The sequence below is a fragment of the Trematomus bernacchii genome, unplaced genomic scaffold, assembly GCF_902827165.1.
Source record: "Trematomus bernacchii unplaced genomic scaffold, fTreBer1.1, whole genome shotgun sequence".
Classification (NCBI taxonomy): Eukaryota; Metazoa; Chordata; class Actinopteri; order Perciformes; family Nototheniidae; genus Trematomus; species Trematomus bernacchii.
Genome location: NW_022987685.1, coordinates 1,585,747 through 1,602,317, shown reverse-complemented (window position 1 = coordinate 1,602,317; position 16,571 = coordinate 1,585,747). Strand labels below are relative to the sequence as shown.

Genomic DNA, 16,571 nt, shown 5'->3' with positions numbered 1-16,571 from the left:
TGTGTTTTTTTAATCTTAAGAAAATGAATGTGAGAGAGTGGCAATGGGGGGAAGTGGAGTTTCCATCAAAGAAATAAAGAAAGGAAAGGAGTGAGTGAACAAGGACCTAATCAGAGTAGCATTTACCTTGCTTGTGTGTAGTGTCTAACAATAGACTAACCTTATAGCAATTGTTGCATCTAACCCACCTTTGCACGCAACTGCAGAAGGGCAACCCAATTACCCTATAGGATACTATGTCATGAATTATAATCTTATTTATGCTATCAGGGAGGAAATAGTAACTTATCGTGGATGTGATAACAAATCTATCATTTTAGAAGTGAATGATAAGCTTGGTTTAAAAAATACAGGAATTATCATGTAATAAAACACAAATCAGTATTTATTCTCTTTTCAGGCATGGTGATCTTATTATTTATGATATAGCCCTCTTGTCCAAATGTGGGATACTGTAATAATAATAATAATAATAATAATGCATTTTATTTATACAGCGCTTTTCTGGAAACTCAAAGACACTTTACAGATAAAAACACACTTCAAATATATAAAACACAACATTAATTACAGATTAAAAGCAGCAGAAAAGGTGAGATTTGAACATGTTGAGATTGGGGCAGTCACGGATGTGTTTGGGGAGTGAGTTCCAGAGGGAGGGGGCAGCGATGGCTCTGTCCCCCCAGGTTGATTCCAGTATGTTTTAGTGCCATATTGTAAAAGTTTTAAGCATATTCTGATGGTTATCAGGATAATATCATGAATCACAATTAATTGACCAGTAAAATGATATGGCAGCAATAGCCAAGTTCAGGGCTTCAGTGGTTGATGGCAGAAACAAATCTAATATAAAACATCATTAGAAATGTTTATGTCTCTTCATTAGAACTATAAAGGGAGGTTGAAACTCTTCTAGACTCAATAGACCACAGTGCATTGCAGCACATGCCGCTGAAATAATAACTACACCTTTTTTTAACTAGCAACACTCCTCGCCCACACAATCAGCCACTGAGTGCAACAAGTTCACGGGAGTGGTGAAGAAGTGCATTGTGGAAAATGTAGGAAATCAACAAGCGAGCCAGAAGGAAAAAAAGAGTCAATTAAAGTAAAGTATAGCACTTTGTCACAATACAAGAGTCATTTGAAGCAACAATGAGCCTGCAGCCCAGTCAGGGGAGATAAATGGAGCGAGCTGTGTTTGGGCTCCGTGGGATGAATGGAGCGCTACAGCTGCCACGACGAGCTAAATCTTACACACTGAAACGCACAGATACACACACGCTAACTGAGCAGAAGGCAGGAATATGTTAGGAATGTGCTCGCTGGGATGAGCAACCTTCACGCGGACACACGCACCACGCTGTGCGCTCGGATACACAACAGCGTGCCAAGACACACACATTTCTTCTTCGCGTTCACACACTTCTCAGATCACATGCTGACACATTTGTACTCTTTTCGCGCGAAGATTTGCTCGTGAAGAATTGCTCTCGCTTCTGTGTCACATGCATCAAATCTTTAACACACACACACACACACACACACCCTGTCTTAGTTGCACAACAGGTCAGGATGTTTCACAAGTCAGGACCTGCATGTCGAGGATATGCCTGTCTGTATATCGCTGCGTCTGTGTGTGTCTTGCATTACTAGCTAGTAAGAAAATGTGAACTGTTAAAGACACACACACACACACACACACACAGGCGACAGACTAAGTTTTAGTCTCATTACTGCGGTCTCCAAGGAGTCTCCATGGTAATGGCAGAATGAAACCACGGCCTGTGGGAGAGGAAGTGTGTGTGTGTGCACTTTTGTCATCCCACAGACCCAGAAGTGGTTTAATTCCCCCAGGAAGTGAGTTATTCTCCACAGGCCAATCAGAGGACAAAGTTTGAGACAGAGTGTAATCCAATTGGTCCAGTATTTCTGACCTTTAATATCCACGGCCAATCCCAGGAGAGCACACAGCCAGCAGGGCGATGACATCACAGCCCAAGTGAGGTAACGAGAGGAAGAGAGAGGAAGAGTTTACATACTTGAGCCAGGGACAGTGACCTTATGAGATGTATTCTGTGTTGTTATTGGAACGGAAACATGGGGAGAGCAATGATAAAACAAGAGCAAGGAGACAAACAGACCCAGAGTCAGACAGAGTAACAAGAAGAGCAACATAAACATTTGTAAAAAGTGAAAGCGCAAATAGATTCCTTAAAATACAGCCAGCAAAGCCACACAGATATAAGGAGAGAAATGATGAGTGACATACATGTAGTCAGAAAGCTTGGGGAAAGAGTGCACGGCTAAACAAATATTTACAGTGCGCCCTCCTCTGTGTTTATGGCGGCTTTACAACCACACACTCCTCCTCCTGTCATCCCTCCCGCTCTTTCTCTGCCTTTCCAGACCACGCTTTCCAGACCACGCTTTCCTTCAGGTCAATGGTCTCGCTGGGTCGTTGTTTACTGTTATGCAGTGCAACTATTTTCATATGTTCTCTCTGTGGATTTCCCGTTTTTGCATGCATGCATGCATACAAACACTACTTGTGTCGCAACATCAGTTATGCAAATATTACCCAAATTGTGAGTGCAGTTTTATTTTTTCTGTTTTTTTAAACAAACAGTAAATATGTCACTGCTGTGTTTTATGTCTAAAAAAGCAGAAGAGACTGATAAGATAGATAAACGTGGAAAGAGAAAGTCGAGGGCATAAACATATCAAAAATACATTTTTGTTCCGTCAGTATTTCTGCTTGTTGCTATGAATTGCAAACAGCAGAACATGTCATATGGTGTGTAAGCATACTTACACCCATACCTGTTTATGTACATTTCCTGTGGTTGCAAACTCTATCCTCTACTCGAGCGCATCAAATATCACCCCTTGACCTCAATATGGCACGATTTTTTGAGCACTTATCTAAAAAACAGCTTGGCTTAAAATCACTGTTTTTCATCATTGTAATCTGTCAATTCATCTGTGTATTCTGCCCTCTGTTTTCTAAATATCCTGTTTCTGATACTGTAAATCTGAGAAGTGTTAGACCAAACTCACAACACATCTGAAACCAGGAAATAATTTGTTACTTTAAAAAAAACAAAAAACGTTTGACTGGTGTCGTTGTTTTGAGTTTACATTCACCAAAACGCCCATGTTTGCTTCTGTTAGCATGAAAACATGTGCGTTTTAGCATAATTTAAAGCTAAGGCTGATGGTATGGCCTTTTGTTAAACAAATAAATGTGTGTAGGCCCTTAACTGTCCTTATATCTTTAGTTCAAAATTGTAAGTGATTACAGATGATGTATTACAGCTAATCTCACTTCTTCCTCTTTCCCTGATTTTCAACAGTGATACTGAATGATCGGTACTCATTTGTTTCCATCCAAAAATACAAAAATTCTGAGCTGCTCCAAAATGAAATGACATTTTTCTGGAATCCTGTTGACAACCAAAATACATTACCTCATTGGTTGAGTTAATAATATTTATACAGGTAGCTATTACTGATGTAATTGGGGAATTTCTGTCGTTGATGCAAAATAAGTGATCAATTAGGGATTGACTGACACTAATTTCAATCTTTTTATTTATTTATATTTTATTTAATCTGTTTTATAGGAGGTGGAGACTCTGGACATCAACACCATCAGGGACACCAGGACAGGAAAATACGCCAAACTACCAAAGGTCAGTAATGTGTGTGTGTGTGTGTGTGTGTGTTATAGAGAGAAAGAAGCTGTCACCTTCTGCTGTTGATAACTTTGTCCTCTGACCAGACTTGTGACTGTCACAAAAAGATGTGACCGTGTGTGTCCACTGTCTGCGAGTGTTTCCTCCCTCAGCTGATGGTGCAAAGGTGACGGAGCGTTAATGAGCCTGCTGACAGATGGGCTCTCATACAGGAAGTGATATAACCAGTGACCGTTAGCGAGGAAGTCGTTTTGTAAGACATAGATCAAGCTGAAGGAGACGCTGATATTACGCTGCTAGTGGCTTCAGTGGTTCAAACATATGCTGGCTCCTGGGTCAAATTGGTTACAAAAAAGCTGTCACTGTGGAATTTGATTCTGCTTTCATTTGGTTAAGAGTTTATATTTATTTGCTAATAACTCAAACCAAAAAAACAGCATTTCTAGGATCTATTATGTGAAATGTCATGTGGTGATGACAGCTAAGTTATTTCAAAATGTGGTCTTTTTGTGGAACAAAAACAAAAAAGAATCATATCAGACTGGTTCAACTGCCTAAAGTCACAAACTGCAGATAGTTTACAGAGATGTTATCAGAGAAAACCCTGGATAAAAGAAACCTAAGTGTATGCCTCCTGAACTGCACCAAACCACGGGTGGATTAAATAAAAACAGCTCTTTAAATGATAAATAGATTATCATTATTTCAATGTTTTTACTTGTTTATTTTAACTAAATAGAATGATCTGTATATTGGTCAAACTGTATTATCAGTACTATGTGTACTATGTCCTTCTTAAATGATTGCATATGAAGTTGTGTCTACCACATTGACCACACTGTGTTAAGAACATACAGTAGACAGACACATTTGGGCAGAGGCGAACCATTTGTAAACTCCAGATTATATTCAGCTACTTCTCTGTGTACTGAAGGAGTGCTTTAATGGAGCACTCTTCCAGTCTTTGCGACCAATCAAAACGCTTTTACAGCACAAACCAGCATTCACACACATCCCTACAGAGGCAGAGGTGGCCATACAAGGTTCCAATCCCAAACGTGGACTTGGACATTCACACTGTTGGCAATGCCATCAATTTGGGGTTCAATATCTTTCCCAAGGACACGTCGTCCTGATGGACTGGGGCTCAAACCACTACCCCTTCCAATTGGACGACGACCGTCTACTTCCTGAGCTACAGCTTGCCTCAATCGTTGGTCGACTTATTGTTGGAGATCTACACCTTTATCTATTTTCTTAAAATGTTTGCAAATAATGATGGTTCCCACCGATTGAAAAATAACCATTGGTGGACTCAAGGTTGATTATATTTTCTGTCTGTGTTCTTCTTCTGTGTTACCGTTGTTGCGATTGCCATGTGAACAGGTTCAGCAGGGATGCTTTGGCGGCCGTTAACAAACCGTACTGTGTGTGGGAAACACTATCTAAAATGTTTATATCCAGAAGCAATGTTGCTCTTGAAAATCCACAGAACTCGCTGTCAACAGTTTTACGAGGACTATTTCTATGGTTTCACAGAAAACGGTTTAAAGTGAGGCCTGTGTAACGTCTTGAGTCACATGGACGCCGTTTGTTTTCTCCGTAATTTGATTGCACTGATCCTCTAAACTCTCGCTTGCTGCTTGAGTACATTTTGTGCGCTGCTTTGGCCGGATTTGTCTTGATGAACGTCCATCCGAGTTGATTAGTTAAATTGGAATGAAAGGGAGACATGATAGAGAGGAAGTGATGGAGAGACATTGAGTGTTAGAGACGGTTGGTGGTAGATGAAGAGTCTAAAAAGGAGGAAAGAGTCGTTTAGTTAATTAGATCAGAGTGCTACACCACATGCATCACATTTACTGTTCTCAGGAGGCCGAGAGCTGGAGCGGGAAGGATGGAGAGTGTTGTGGTCGATACATTATGTATGCAAAGTGTGTGTCTATAAAAAGTGTGTGTTTCTGTTTCAGGACGCCAAGCTGCGGGACGTGCTCGGCTTCGTTAAGGGAGGCAGCGTCGAGAGGAAGCTGGTAACCGTCGTCTATGGCAATGACCTGGTCAACATCTCTTACCTGAACTTCCAGGCCATGCAGGAAGATACAGCCAAGGTAACCATGGAAACCACCGTCCAATAACCTACTCACTTAAACCTGGCTTTAAAGGAACAGCTCACCCAAACTCAATCTAGATTGTTTAAATATGAGCTGCCTATATATGTGTGCCTTCTTTACAATATAAGCGGATGGCACTCGCCCAAAAAATGTATTCAAAACCACAAAAGCATTATATTTTTTCAGAAATGACAATACGGTTACTTAAGATTATCGACGTTGACTATAGACCTAGTTGTAAGCAGTTTCATCTGAGTACATTTACTCAAGTCCCAATCTTAAGTACTACTTTGACATAAATGTACTTTTTTTTTACTGCACAACATTTATGTAATGCTTGTAGTTACTTTTCAAATCGGAAACCCATGTATGCCTTATTGATATGATGCAGTACAGTACACTACTCCTGAACACAGTATTAAACCATTTTAAATACACAAAATACAACATGAGCATGCTCCTATATGCATTTGTTTGTGATAAAAACAGCAATATATAATATTCTATAGTAATATAACACTCTGTTATTATAATTTTCACGCAGGAAAGAACGTTTGCTGATAAAACTCCTAATTACTACTACTTTATCGACATTTTGACTTTTACTTGTAATCGAGCATTTAAACACAATAATCATCCGGGTACTTCTTCCACCTTGGGTTTCCTGTAGGAACTATTTTCTCTCTACCAAACTACACCACACAAAGGGAAGTGTTCATTGTCTCATGGGCAAGAGGCTTGTGATCAACTCACACCAAAACAGTCTAGATGAATAATAGCGATACAGGTTAGACAGGTTAATACAGGTTAAGTGTTGAACTTTCCCTTTTATTTTGATCTTCCTCTTGTCATCTCTCCATCCTCTCTCCTTATCCCCTAAACTAGTCTCCTTCTTTCCTCAGGCCATATGCTGATTGCTCACTTTACGATGTTGACATTAAGGCATGTGCGTGTTTAGGGGTTGTAAAGAGGGATTTCTCTTGAGTGTGTGTGTGTTGTGTATATAGTAACTGTTCCACTTAGTTTTGACATCAGACGAAGAGTTAAACAACCCTGTTTTATCATCCCGTGTGTGTTTCCAGATTTGGACAGATGAGCTCTTCACTTTGGCCACAAACATACTTTCCCAGAACGCATCGCGGAACACCTTCCTGCACAAAGCGTAAGAAGAAGTCTTATCTTAAATTTCGGGAACTGTAGATTTCAGATATTGGTTTTTAAACCCTCTATTTCTGTTTCAGGTACACTAAGTTAAAGCTGCAGGTGAATCAGGATGGGAAGATTCCTGTGAAGAAGTGAGAAACACACACATCTACCACATTTTAAACTCTGTACAGAATTTTAAACACCAGTGCTCTCCACTTCTTCATTTCCTTTCCTCTTCTCTGTCTCTCTTCCACTTTCTCTCGTCTTAAGTTCACTTTTGGTTTTACCTCCTCGCTGTTGATGATTAAAGGAATCCTTTTGAATAATGACTGCTAACTCTCCAAACTCTCTGTCTTTCTGTCAGTATCCTCAAGATGTTCTCAGATAAAAAGAGAGTGGAGACGGCTCTGGAGCAGTGTGGCCTCGTCAATAACAAGGTAATCATCTGAAGCCATCACTGACCACAGGACAGCTTTAAAAATGCCTGTTCAGTATGTTGGTTCATACATTCGAAAAGTTGCAAATCAGTCACCCTGGGGTGCTGCAAAGCATTCTCTGCATGCCTTGGCTCTGTTAGAAAGGCACCAAACGGATGGAAACTAGCTCAAAGCTCAAATCTGGCTAATTTACATTTAAAAACATTATTTTGTTTAAAATGTTCATTAATGTGCACTGTCCCGGTTCAAATAAACAATTAAATTAACAAATAAACTAAGGCTGCAGTCTTGTGGGAGAGTAGCTTTAAAGTGGACATTTTAATTAACTTTAATCAAGAGTTTTTAAGATTGTTTTGGCACAGATGAAACAAACAACATATCTAATGCTAATGACTTTAAATACTGGTTCGCAGTCACAGCTAGATTTGTCTACTTAGCTTTGTGCTAAGCTAAGCCAACCAGCTACTGGTACCTTCATATTTACCGAGTAGTGTAAATCTTATCACCTAACTTTGAATAAATACGTCTATTTCCCTAAATGTTATACTATTTTTTTCCTGTTGCAATTAAGGTATGGGGTTTCTCTTTAATATGCAGTCAAAAAGACTTTAGAGCAAATGTGTCTGCAATCTAAAAAGATTAAGAGTTGTGCTAAGAAGAATTCCAAAGCTATGTTTGCCAAACCAGAAGTTTGGCTGTGACCAACACGGCTGTTTAATAAGCACACATCGATTCACAGCTCTCATTTATTAACTGCGGATGATGCCAAGCTGTCACTCACATTTAGGGCAACATCAAACAAAACGTTTGGATTCGCAAACAAAACTTTAGATTGCAGTTATTGACAGTGCAAAAGTCTTATGCTTGATTGCAAAATGAAGACACAATAGTAACCCCATTTTAAGGTTGCATACACAAGATATCAAGTAGGTGAGAAGTTGCACAATAGTCCCTAATACATTTCAATAGAAACCCGGGCTTCATTCATTCTGTCAAACCTGAGAGTCAGTGAAAGGGACCGCAGGCTTGTGGTTTGTTAGGTGAAACAAGGTTCTTTGTGTCTTATTGCTCAGTGCAATCTTTCTTGAAAATCAGTTTAGAGTCACAAGACATTTCCTTTTTGAATAAGAGGTAAGATTGGGCAAACTGCACTGTCAGCACTTCTCTTTGTATTGTTGTGCTCTGGTGCCTCCTGCTGGAAGAGTAGCAGAACACACATGAAGAGGGAAAAGACAGAAGGACATCTGATCCACAATTCTGGGCTTAATTATCTTCAGCCCTTAACATTTACAGTATTTCAATGTTTTTGGGGATCATTAGTAAAGATTAGAATGATTTACATGTGTTAAATGTAGTATTTTATCCTCAGTTTGGTCATTGTCCTTCTTTCTTTTCCCTCCATATCTTTCTATACAATCTTGTTTATTCTCCTTCAGATCGAGGGAATCAAGCCAGATGATTTCACGTGGGACGCCTTCCAGAAGTTTCTTGAAAGCCTTTGTCTCCGGCCTGAGATACAAAGCATCTTTGAGGAAAGGTATGTGATAACATTTTTTTTTTACAAACAAATCCAATCTCTTTCCATTATGTTGTCCAAAGGTTTAACCCCCACCCTAAATCGTTTCATAATGGTGCTCTAGTTGTATTTTTAGGATTCCTTGTAATGCCAGCAACCTTTATCGGTGACACACACACACTCTTTTCTCTTTCGCAGTGGCTCCAAGAGGAAGCCGTTCATCTCTTTGGACCAGTTGATAGAATTCATTAACCACAGGCAGCGAGACTCCCGACTGAACGAGGTGCTGTACCCCCCCCTGAAGAGAGAGCAGGTCCGACAGATCATGGAGGAATACGAGACCAACGTCAGCCAGCTGGAGAGAGGTACGTCACTTTGAGAGTTCTTTATTTATGTGTACACATTCCTGACATTTAGATGCTTGTATCCAGAGCAGATAAGACATGTGATCTTCATTTATGACAACATGGGCTATATTGACAGAGAAACCTGAATTTGCAGCTGCAATCAAATGTTCTTTCTGCATCATGCACCAGCATTTGACGGAACAGAGATTTTTGAGTCTTCACCTCTGGGTATCCAGGGGGCGTTCATGCTTTTGATACTGGTAAAAAACATAGCTTACAACCTGGTAGAAATTCCATTGTGTGATTAATAGAGCTGAAAAGATCAATCAACCAAACGATAACCTTATGGCCAAATAAATGATTGTTGAAGTAATTTCTCATGCCAAAAAGCAAAACAGTTTTCAGCTTATTTCGACATATCCTGCTTTTTTATTTCATATTAAACTGATAAAACAAGACCTTAGAAGACGTTGGACTTTGAATACAAATGTTCCATTCGATAAAAATACACAGTGCTGCTAATATAAATCAGTCCTGTTTTTTTTACCTTTAATTAGCTGCCCAAAGATCATCCAAGGTAATGTCCAGGATACACTGACCTTATTTAGCTGCTGAATCAAAGACCCACACTTAAAGAGAATCATGTCACGTAAATAAGAGTTCAAAACAAGAGTTCAGAGTACGTGCAGCTGTGTCCTCTTTGATCTGTTTGTCCCAAAGCAGGGTTTACCAGCTGCAGTAGTACTGAGAATATTACAGGTTTATTGGTATGATTGATTCCTGGTTCTTTTAAAGCAGCAGGTTGTCCTTTTCTTAAATCCTTAGACATCCACTGAAATAGATATCTGTTCTCATCCAGAATGTGGGAATCAGCTGCGATGTTGATCAAATGTTCTCGACATGTGTTGCTGTGGATACACTGTAGAAAAACTGTGGAACTTGCACAGCCTTGTCTGCCGTTAGCTGCCCTGCTATGACACCGTTAAGCCAAAAACTGTAAGGTGATCAAGAATCCAGCCCCACAGTGTTCAGACTCAGCTGGAGCTCCCTTTAAGTCAGGAAACAGAAGCCTTTTCACTTAATTATAGTATCCTCCAGTCTCTGCCCTTCAAATCTTCAGAGCACCAAACAAGTTTGACCTTTTCTAACTACAGGTTAATACGTTTCATTCTTCTCCCCCTCTCTCTGTCTCATATGCAGATCAGATCAGTTTGCAGGCCTTCACTCGGTATCTGGGAGGAGAGGAAAACAGCATCGTTCCTCCAGAGAGGCTGGATATCATCGACGACATGAATCAGCCTCTGTCTCACTACTTCATTAACTCATCACACAACACATACCTCACAGGTAAAAGAGATACACACCTCAGAACTAACATGCACGTATGATGCTGCATTCTTTTGCTTTTTTTTTTATATTCAACATTTTCCAAAGAAGTAAACGTACAGACAAAATGTTACAGGACTGCTCCTTGAAAGATACAAAATAAAGAAATGAGGCACAGCAACTCTATAGTAAGAGACAGACAATGGGGACATTAAATGCACATTTTTGTTTAATGTTCAGTGTCCCCAGTTCAGACATTTTTACACAGGTATAATTAACTTAAATTCAGAAAACAATATTACAATGATCATATCAAAAATCATTGCAATGGTTTCTTACATTTCTGCAAAAAAAGAGTTCATCTATCGAAAGAGCGTCATGTTTTCTTCTAGAGTCAAAGTACCCAGTGATTACGATTACAGTTTTTCTAATGGAATTAGAGGAGACTTCATTCCCGACCCTTTTCACCATCAATAGCTTTTCTCGCCAGCATTTTAGGTCATTTCAAAGCAGATTTAAAAGTGAATTTGCAGACACCTCCAGAATGATTAGTTGCTATCTTGCAAGAAATGCAGTCTAGTACCTACCTGAGTTTATCAACGCTAACTTTGAATATCTATCTTATATATAAAACCATTTGCCCTTCCTTTGTGTGTGTGTGTGTGCAGTGGGTCAGCTGACCGGCCTCTCCTCGGTGGAGATGTACCGCCAGGTGCTGCTGACCGGCTGCCGCTGCATCGAGCTGGACTGCTGGAAGGGCCGCCCGCAGGACGAGGAGCCCTACATCACCCACGGCTTCACCATGACCACTGAGATCCCCTTTAAGGTGGGATTGATTTTCATTTATTATACAGGATTATTCCCTTTTGAGTTTGAACGTTAAAGAGACTTTGCTCTCATATATATGTACTATACAGGATTTTACAAGGGTGTTAAATGTTCACTTCCAGCTTTCATTCATAACAGGAATTGGGGCGGCTGTGGTTTAGTGCGCTTAACTTCAGATATACAGGTTCAATCCCACCTTGACCGCCACTGCAGTCAGCATGTCGTTGTGTCCTTTGGCAAGACACTTCACCCTAAAATTGCTCCTGTGCGTATTATCCACAGTATTCAATGAATTACATGTCTAATATATGTAATATAATGTATGTAAAGCGCTTTGAGCACTTGGAAAAGCGTTAAAATACTGTAAATACCATGAATTATTAATTATAACATTTCATTTCTAAATTAGCATTCTATATAAAGATATTTTCTTATGATATGGGGACAGACATATAAAGCTTCATTGGAAAACCTCAATAGAAAAAAAGACATTGGGTCTAGTTTATTTGATAGTTTATTGACTTATATGTTCCCCTTTATAAAGCACTTACATGCTGAGGTGCGATTTCTCCTCTGCTAGTAAAACTATAAAACATTATTATGGGGACCTCTTGCCAAAAATGAACTGAAGCAAAAAATGTATAGAGCTGCTTTTAATGTTTTATTCTTTCTGCCTGCAGGAGGTGATCGAGGCGATAGCAGAGAGTGCTTTCAAGACCTCGGCGTACCCCCTCATCCTGTCCTTTGAAAACCACGTAGATTCGTAAGTGACACATGTATATATCACTAGAACCAGATGCAATATTCAAGCATTTATTGGAAGTTTTAAACAGTCTTCCTTGATGCCGAGAATAAATCTGGGCTGTTATAATAGCAATTGATGATCGCGAGGAATTTGGGTTTTAATTGAAGGGTTAAAGTAAATGAGAAAGTAACCCGTGTCTCTTGCTCTGTCAGGGCTAAGCAGCAGGCCAAGATGGCAGAGTACTGCAGGACCATCTTTGGAGACGCCCTGCTCATCGATCCACTGGAGAAATATCCGGTAAGACTGATTTCCAGGCAGATCTGACATGAACAATGTCCTTGTGGGATACATTCATTTATGGTATCCTTTTAAGGCCTTTTTTTGAAGTGGTTTGTCACTGACATTTCCTTAAGGAAAGATTCAACACACTCATGTCCTTCGACTCCACAGTCATGGTGTTAATCAACTTACAAACCATCAAAAGGATGAAACAGCTTGTGATACCCAGATGATATTTTTTTGCTGAGACACAACTTGTGATGCATTTCTCTGTATTAAAAAAAAACCTTACACCAAGGGTCCTGGTACCAGATTTGATCATTAAAACATTTTGTGTGATCGGTTTCTATGTTTCTATGTGTGAAAGGGGTACATAAGGGTATTTGCAGAAAGTTGTGCATGTTTTCATTTGTATTCTAGTGTTTTTCTAAGAAAGTATAAGCAGGGTTCGAAAATGAAGTACAGAAAGTATATGTAAACATTTCCTCATGTGTTTATATACATGCAGATTAAAATGTATAATTAATGTAGTTTTTTACCAAAGTATTTGAAAAGGCAGAGTGTAAACACTTGAAATTAAACACAATTATCCGAGTTTTAAGAATCTTAAACTGTTCTTAATTTAAACAGTTTTAAGGTTGTTAACTTTATTTACAAAGTTGTACAGTAGTGTTTGTGCTTGACCCTGTGACTTTTGTGTCTTAACACCAACTATGTATAATATGTTGCCGGTCCACATCACTGACACAGCCCTACTTACCTTAATTCTTCTTCCAAATGTTACATGTTGTCTTTTGTGTTTGGTCAGCTGGACCCTGGTCAGCCGCTCCCCACCCCACAGGAGTTGCTGGGGAGGATTCTCATCAAAAACAAGAAGAAGCACCAGCACCACCGACCCTCGAGTAGCGGCAGCATACGGCGCAGAGAGCTGGAGGAGCAACCGTCGCACAACAACGGTGAGAGCAGGCGACTACCTACATCTCTGATTTCACTTCTAATGTCACTCCTATCTGACTCTAATGAGTGTTTTGAGGAATAGGATCTTACAAGCTTACAATGGGGTTAAAATAACCGTTATTCCTTTAAACTTGTATTGCACTAAACTACAAGTTTCCTGTTAAATGTGTAGAAGGCCCACTGACAGATGGCGAGGGAAGCCATCTGCTGACTAACGGAGAGGAAAAGCTAGCTGAGAGGATGGTCAAAGACTCTGAGCCACGCAAATCCCTTGGTGGGTTCTAGACGAAGGTACAGATGGATTTAAGTTTTATTAAGTCAGACATAAGTTTTGCCTAAAGTGTATGTATTGCATGTCTCAGGGGGTGAGGGAGAAAGCGAGGAGGATGAGGAGGACGAACCGGTGACAGACCTGAAGAAGCCCAACTCTGACGAGGTAAGAGCCTCCAGCGGGTGATGATGTTGTGACGGGCTCAAGTGTTGTGTGACTGGATGATTGATGGATCAGTGCTATCTGCCTCCTTCAGGGTACAGCCAGCAGTGAGGTGAACGCCACAGAGGAGATGTCCACTCTTGTCAACTACATCGAGCCTGTCAAATTCAAGAGCTTTGAGGTGGCAAACAGTAAGTGTGTGGATGTGTGTACATGGACAGATTACTAAACAGGCCTACCAGCTATGCCAAAGAGACCAAAACAACTATTGAGAACTATGAAAAGGGGTAAAACAACTTCAAAGAGACATAGAGCAACTACAATGAGACACAACACATCTACAAGGAGATAAAACAACTACAGAGATACAAAAAGACAAGTGTATGAGAAAGATATGAAGTGAAAGAAGGTGAAGTCATTTGTGGTTATTGATCTTGTCATACAGACCTGTCTCACATTGACTATTTTAACCAATTTCTGAACCAGTGTCGGTTTTTCTGAATGAATTGTTTCTCTTATTTCTCTCTCTTTCTGTCCACCAGAGAGAAGAAAGTACTTTGAAATGTCCTCATTGGTGGAAACAAAAGGCATGGACATCCTGAAGGCTTCCCCCATCAAGTTTGTAGAGTATCCTTGAAGGCTTGTTACCTCTTGACAACTTATTTTAGGAAATTCAAACGCCTCTATTTTGTCCATTAGAATGGAAAGTAGTGAGGGAGTAAAAATATGACTTTAAAATAACGTGAACAAAATGATGTCTGCTAACACATATGCCACGTATACAGTGTTTGGTTCTTAACAGCGCTCCTCCAGGTACAATAAGAACCAGCTGAGCAGAATCTACCCTAAAGGAACGAGGGTGGACAGCTCCAACTACATGCCGCAGCTCTTCTGGAACGTCGGCTGCCAGATGGTGGCGCTAAACTTCCAGACCCTCGGTGAGTCCCGTTTATATCTCCTACTTGAACTTTTTCCTGGATATATCTATTGTGCTCATTTATGACTCTATATATATATAAATAATTCAGATTTTATAGAAGTCTATGAGAAATGACCGTATTTCTCATTTGACTTATTACCTAGGAGGAGTCTATGGTCTGAAACACTATTGCCATTCATTCTTTAATACAGCATGATGTTAAGTTTGTAAATGATTGCCCCATTTTGACAAAAAAAAAAATGAAAAAGCAGCGTTTGCTTTAGGGCGGGGCTTACTTGTGATTGACAGGTTGCTATAACGCTGTTTTCCAGTCTTGTTTTTTCGTCTGGTTTTACTGTTGCTAACCTTTTTTCCCAATATTTTATGAATTGTAAAGTGTCCTTGGGTGTTAAGAAAGGCACCTTCAAATAACATGCATTATAATTATTATTAAAAACTGAAATCCATTGAAAAGTTTGGTCTATCACCAAAGCCTCTGCTGATTAATTTCATACCTGATATGTTTTAATCCACAAGTTAGGCACAATACAATATGTAAACAAGCTGAGTGTGATTTGATGCTACCTTGTTAGTTTGAGCACATTCTACTGAGGGTCATTTTGCAGTTTAGCATGAGATGGCCTAACATGTGAGCTCGGCCCTCAAAGTACAAAGTATCCACAGAACCATAAATAAGGTATTTTTTAAGTTTTTATTTCTGTAGCTGGCAGATACTGTGGTATTTTGAAAGTTTCTTCAGCCTTATAAATAATTCCCTACTCAGAGAGGTCAGGCTAAAGCATCTTAGTCTTCATCCCTGTAAATCCCTCTCTTCCCAACTTTTCTTGATGCCTCTCATCTCTTTCCCCCCTTTCTCTGCATTCCTCCTCCAGACCTCCCTATGCAGCTGAACATGGGTGTGTTTGAGTACAACGGCCACAGCGGATACCTGCTGAAACCTGAGTTCATGAGAAGGACGGACAAACAGTTTGACCCTTTCACAGAAAACATAGTGGATGGGATAGTCGCTAATACTGTTAAAATTAGGGTAAGGACAAAACATGCCATCATTCAGATATTCAAGTTCTCTTTAAGAGTTGTTATAATTAACTTGTTGGATTTCCACCAGGTGATCTCAGGGCAGTTTCTGACTGATAAAAAGGTGGGCGTGTATGTGGAAGTGGACATATTTGGACTTCCTGCTGATACAAAGAGGAAGTACAGAACCAAAACATCCAATGGGAACTCTCTGGACCCCGTGTGGGACGATGACATGTTTGTGTTTAATAAGGTGCGCATACTAGGATACAGATGTCATGTGAAATGTCCCGTCAGCCTTCATTGTCTGTCTTTATACTCCTGATGGTTAACTGCACCAATGACATCACCTCTTCTCTTTGCAGGTGGTCCTCCCCACACTAGCCTCTCTGAGGATAGCGGTGTTTGAAGAAAATGGAAAGTTTATTGGACATCGAATCCTCCCTGTGTCAGCCATAAGACCTGGTCAGCACACACACACACACACGCACACGCACACACACATGGATGCAGGTGATGTGAAAAAAACGTGTGATCTGTTTTCTTAATTTAGTAAGAACGGGTGAAAATAAGGTTTGCCAGGGTCATTCCTTTCCTTTAAACAATCATGTTTAATTGAATATTTGTGGAAAATAGGTGAATATCTGATGTTGATTTCAAACTGAATGAACTTGTTAAGATGCATGGACAAATTAAACCTCACCTAAAGAAAAGCATCTAACATGATTTTAGATTGTTGCATAATGGATCACCAGATATTTTTCTTTCTTAGACTTCCATAGAAAAGTCTT

General features: G+C 39.8%; 1 protein-coding gene across 2 annotated transcripts in view; it reads left to right on the top strand.

Moving 5' to 3' along the window:
• plcb3 (phospholipase C, beta 3 (phosphatidylinositol-specific)) overlaps positions 1–16,571 on the top strand; it is a 48,541-nt gene that overhangs the window by 24,317 nt on the left and 7,653 nt on the right. For both annotated transcript variants that reach the window (XM_034136528.1, XM_034136530.1), the window contains exons 3-22: positions 3,627–3,695; positions 5,669–5,806; positions 6,892–6,971; positions 7,051–7,104; positions 7,320–7,392; positions 8,829–8,929; positions 9,107–9,273; positions 10,456–10,602; positions 11,250–11,407; positions 12,090–12,172; positions 12,367–12,451; positions 13,242–13,389; positions 13,563–13,664; positions 13,753–13,826; positions 13,918–14,014; positions 14,366–14,450; positions 14,637–14,761; positions 15,636–15,790; positions 15,872–16,033; positions 16,146–16,245. In XM_034136528.1, coding sequence (XP_033992419.1) covers positions 3,627–3,695; positions 5,669–5,806; positions 6,892–6,971; positions 7,051–7,104; positions 7,320–7,392; positions 8,829–8,929; positions 9,107–9,273; positions 10,456–10,602; positions 11,250–11,407; positions 12,090–12,172; positions 12,367–12,451; positions 13,242–13,389; positions 13,563–13,664; positions 13,753–13,826; positions 13,918–14,014; positions 14,366–14,450; positions 14,637–14,761; positions 15,636–15,790; positions 15,872–16,033; positions 16,146–16,245 — 2,203 coding nt within the window. The remainder of the gene's footprint in view (positions 1–3,626; positions 3,696–5,668; positions 5,807–6,891; positions 6,972–7,050; positions 7,105–7,319; positions 7,393–8,828; positions 8,930–9,106; positions 9,274–10,455; positions 10,603–11,249; positions 11,408–12,089; positions 12,173–12,366; positions 12,452–13,241; positions 13,390–13,562; positions 13,665–13,752; positions 13,827–13,917; positions 14,015–14,365; positions 14,451–14,636; positions 14,762–15,635; positions 15,791–15,871; positions 16,034–16,145; positions 16,246–16,571) is intronic.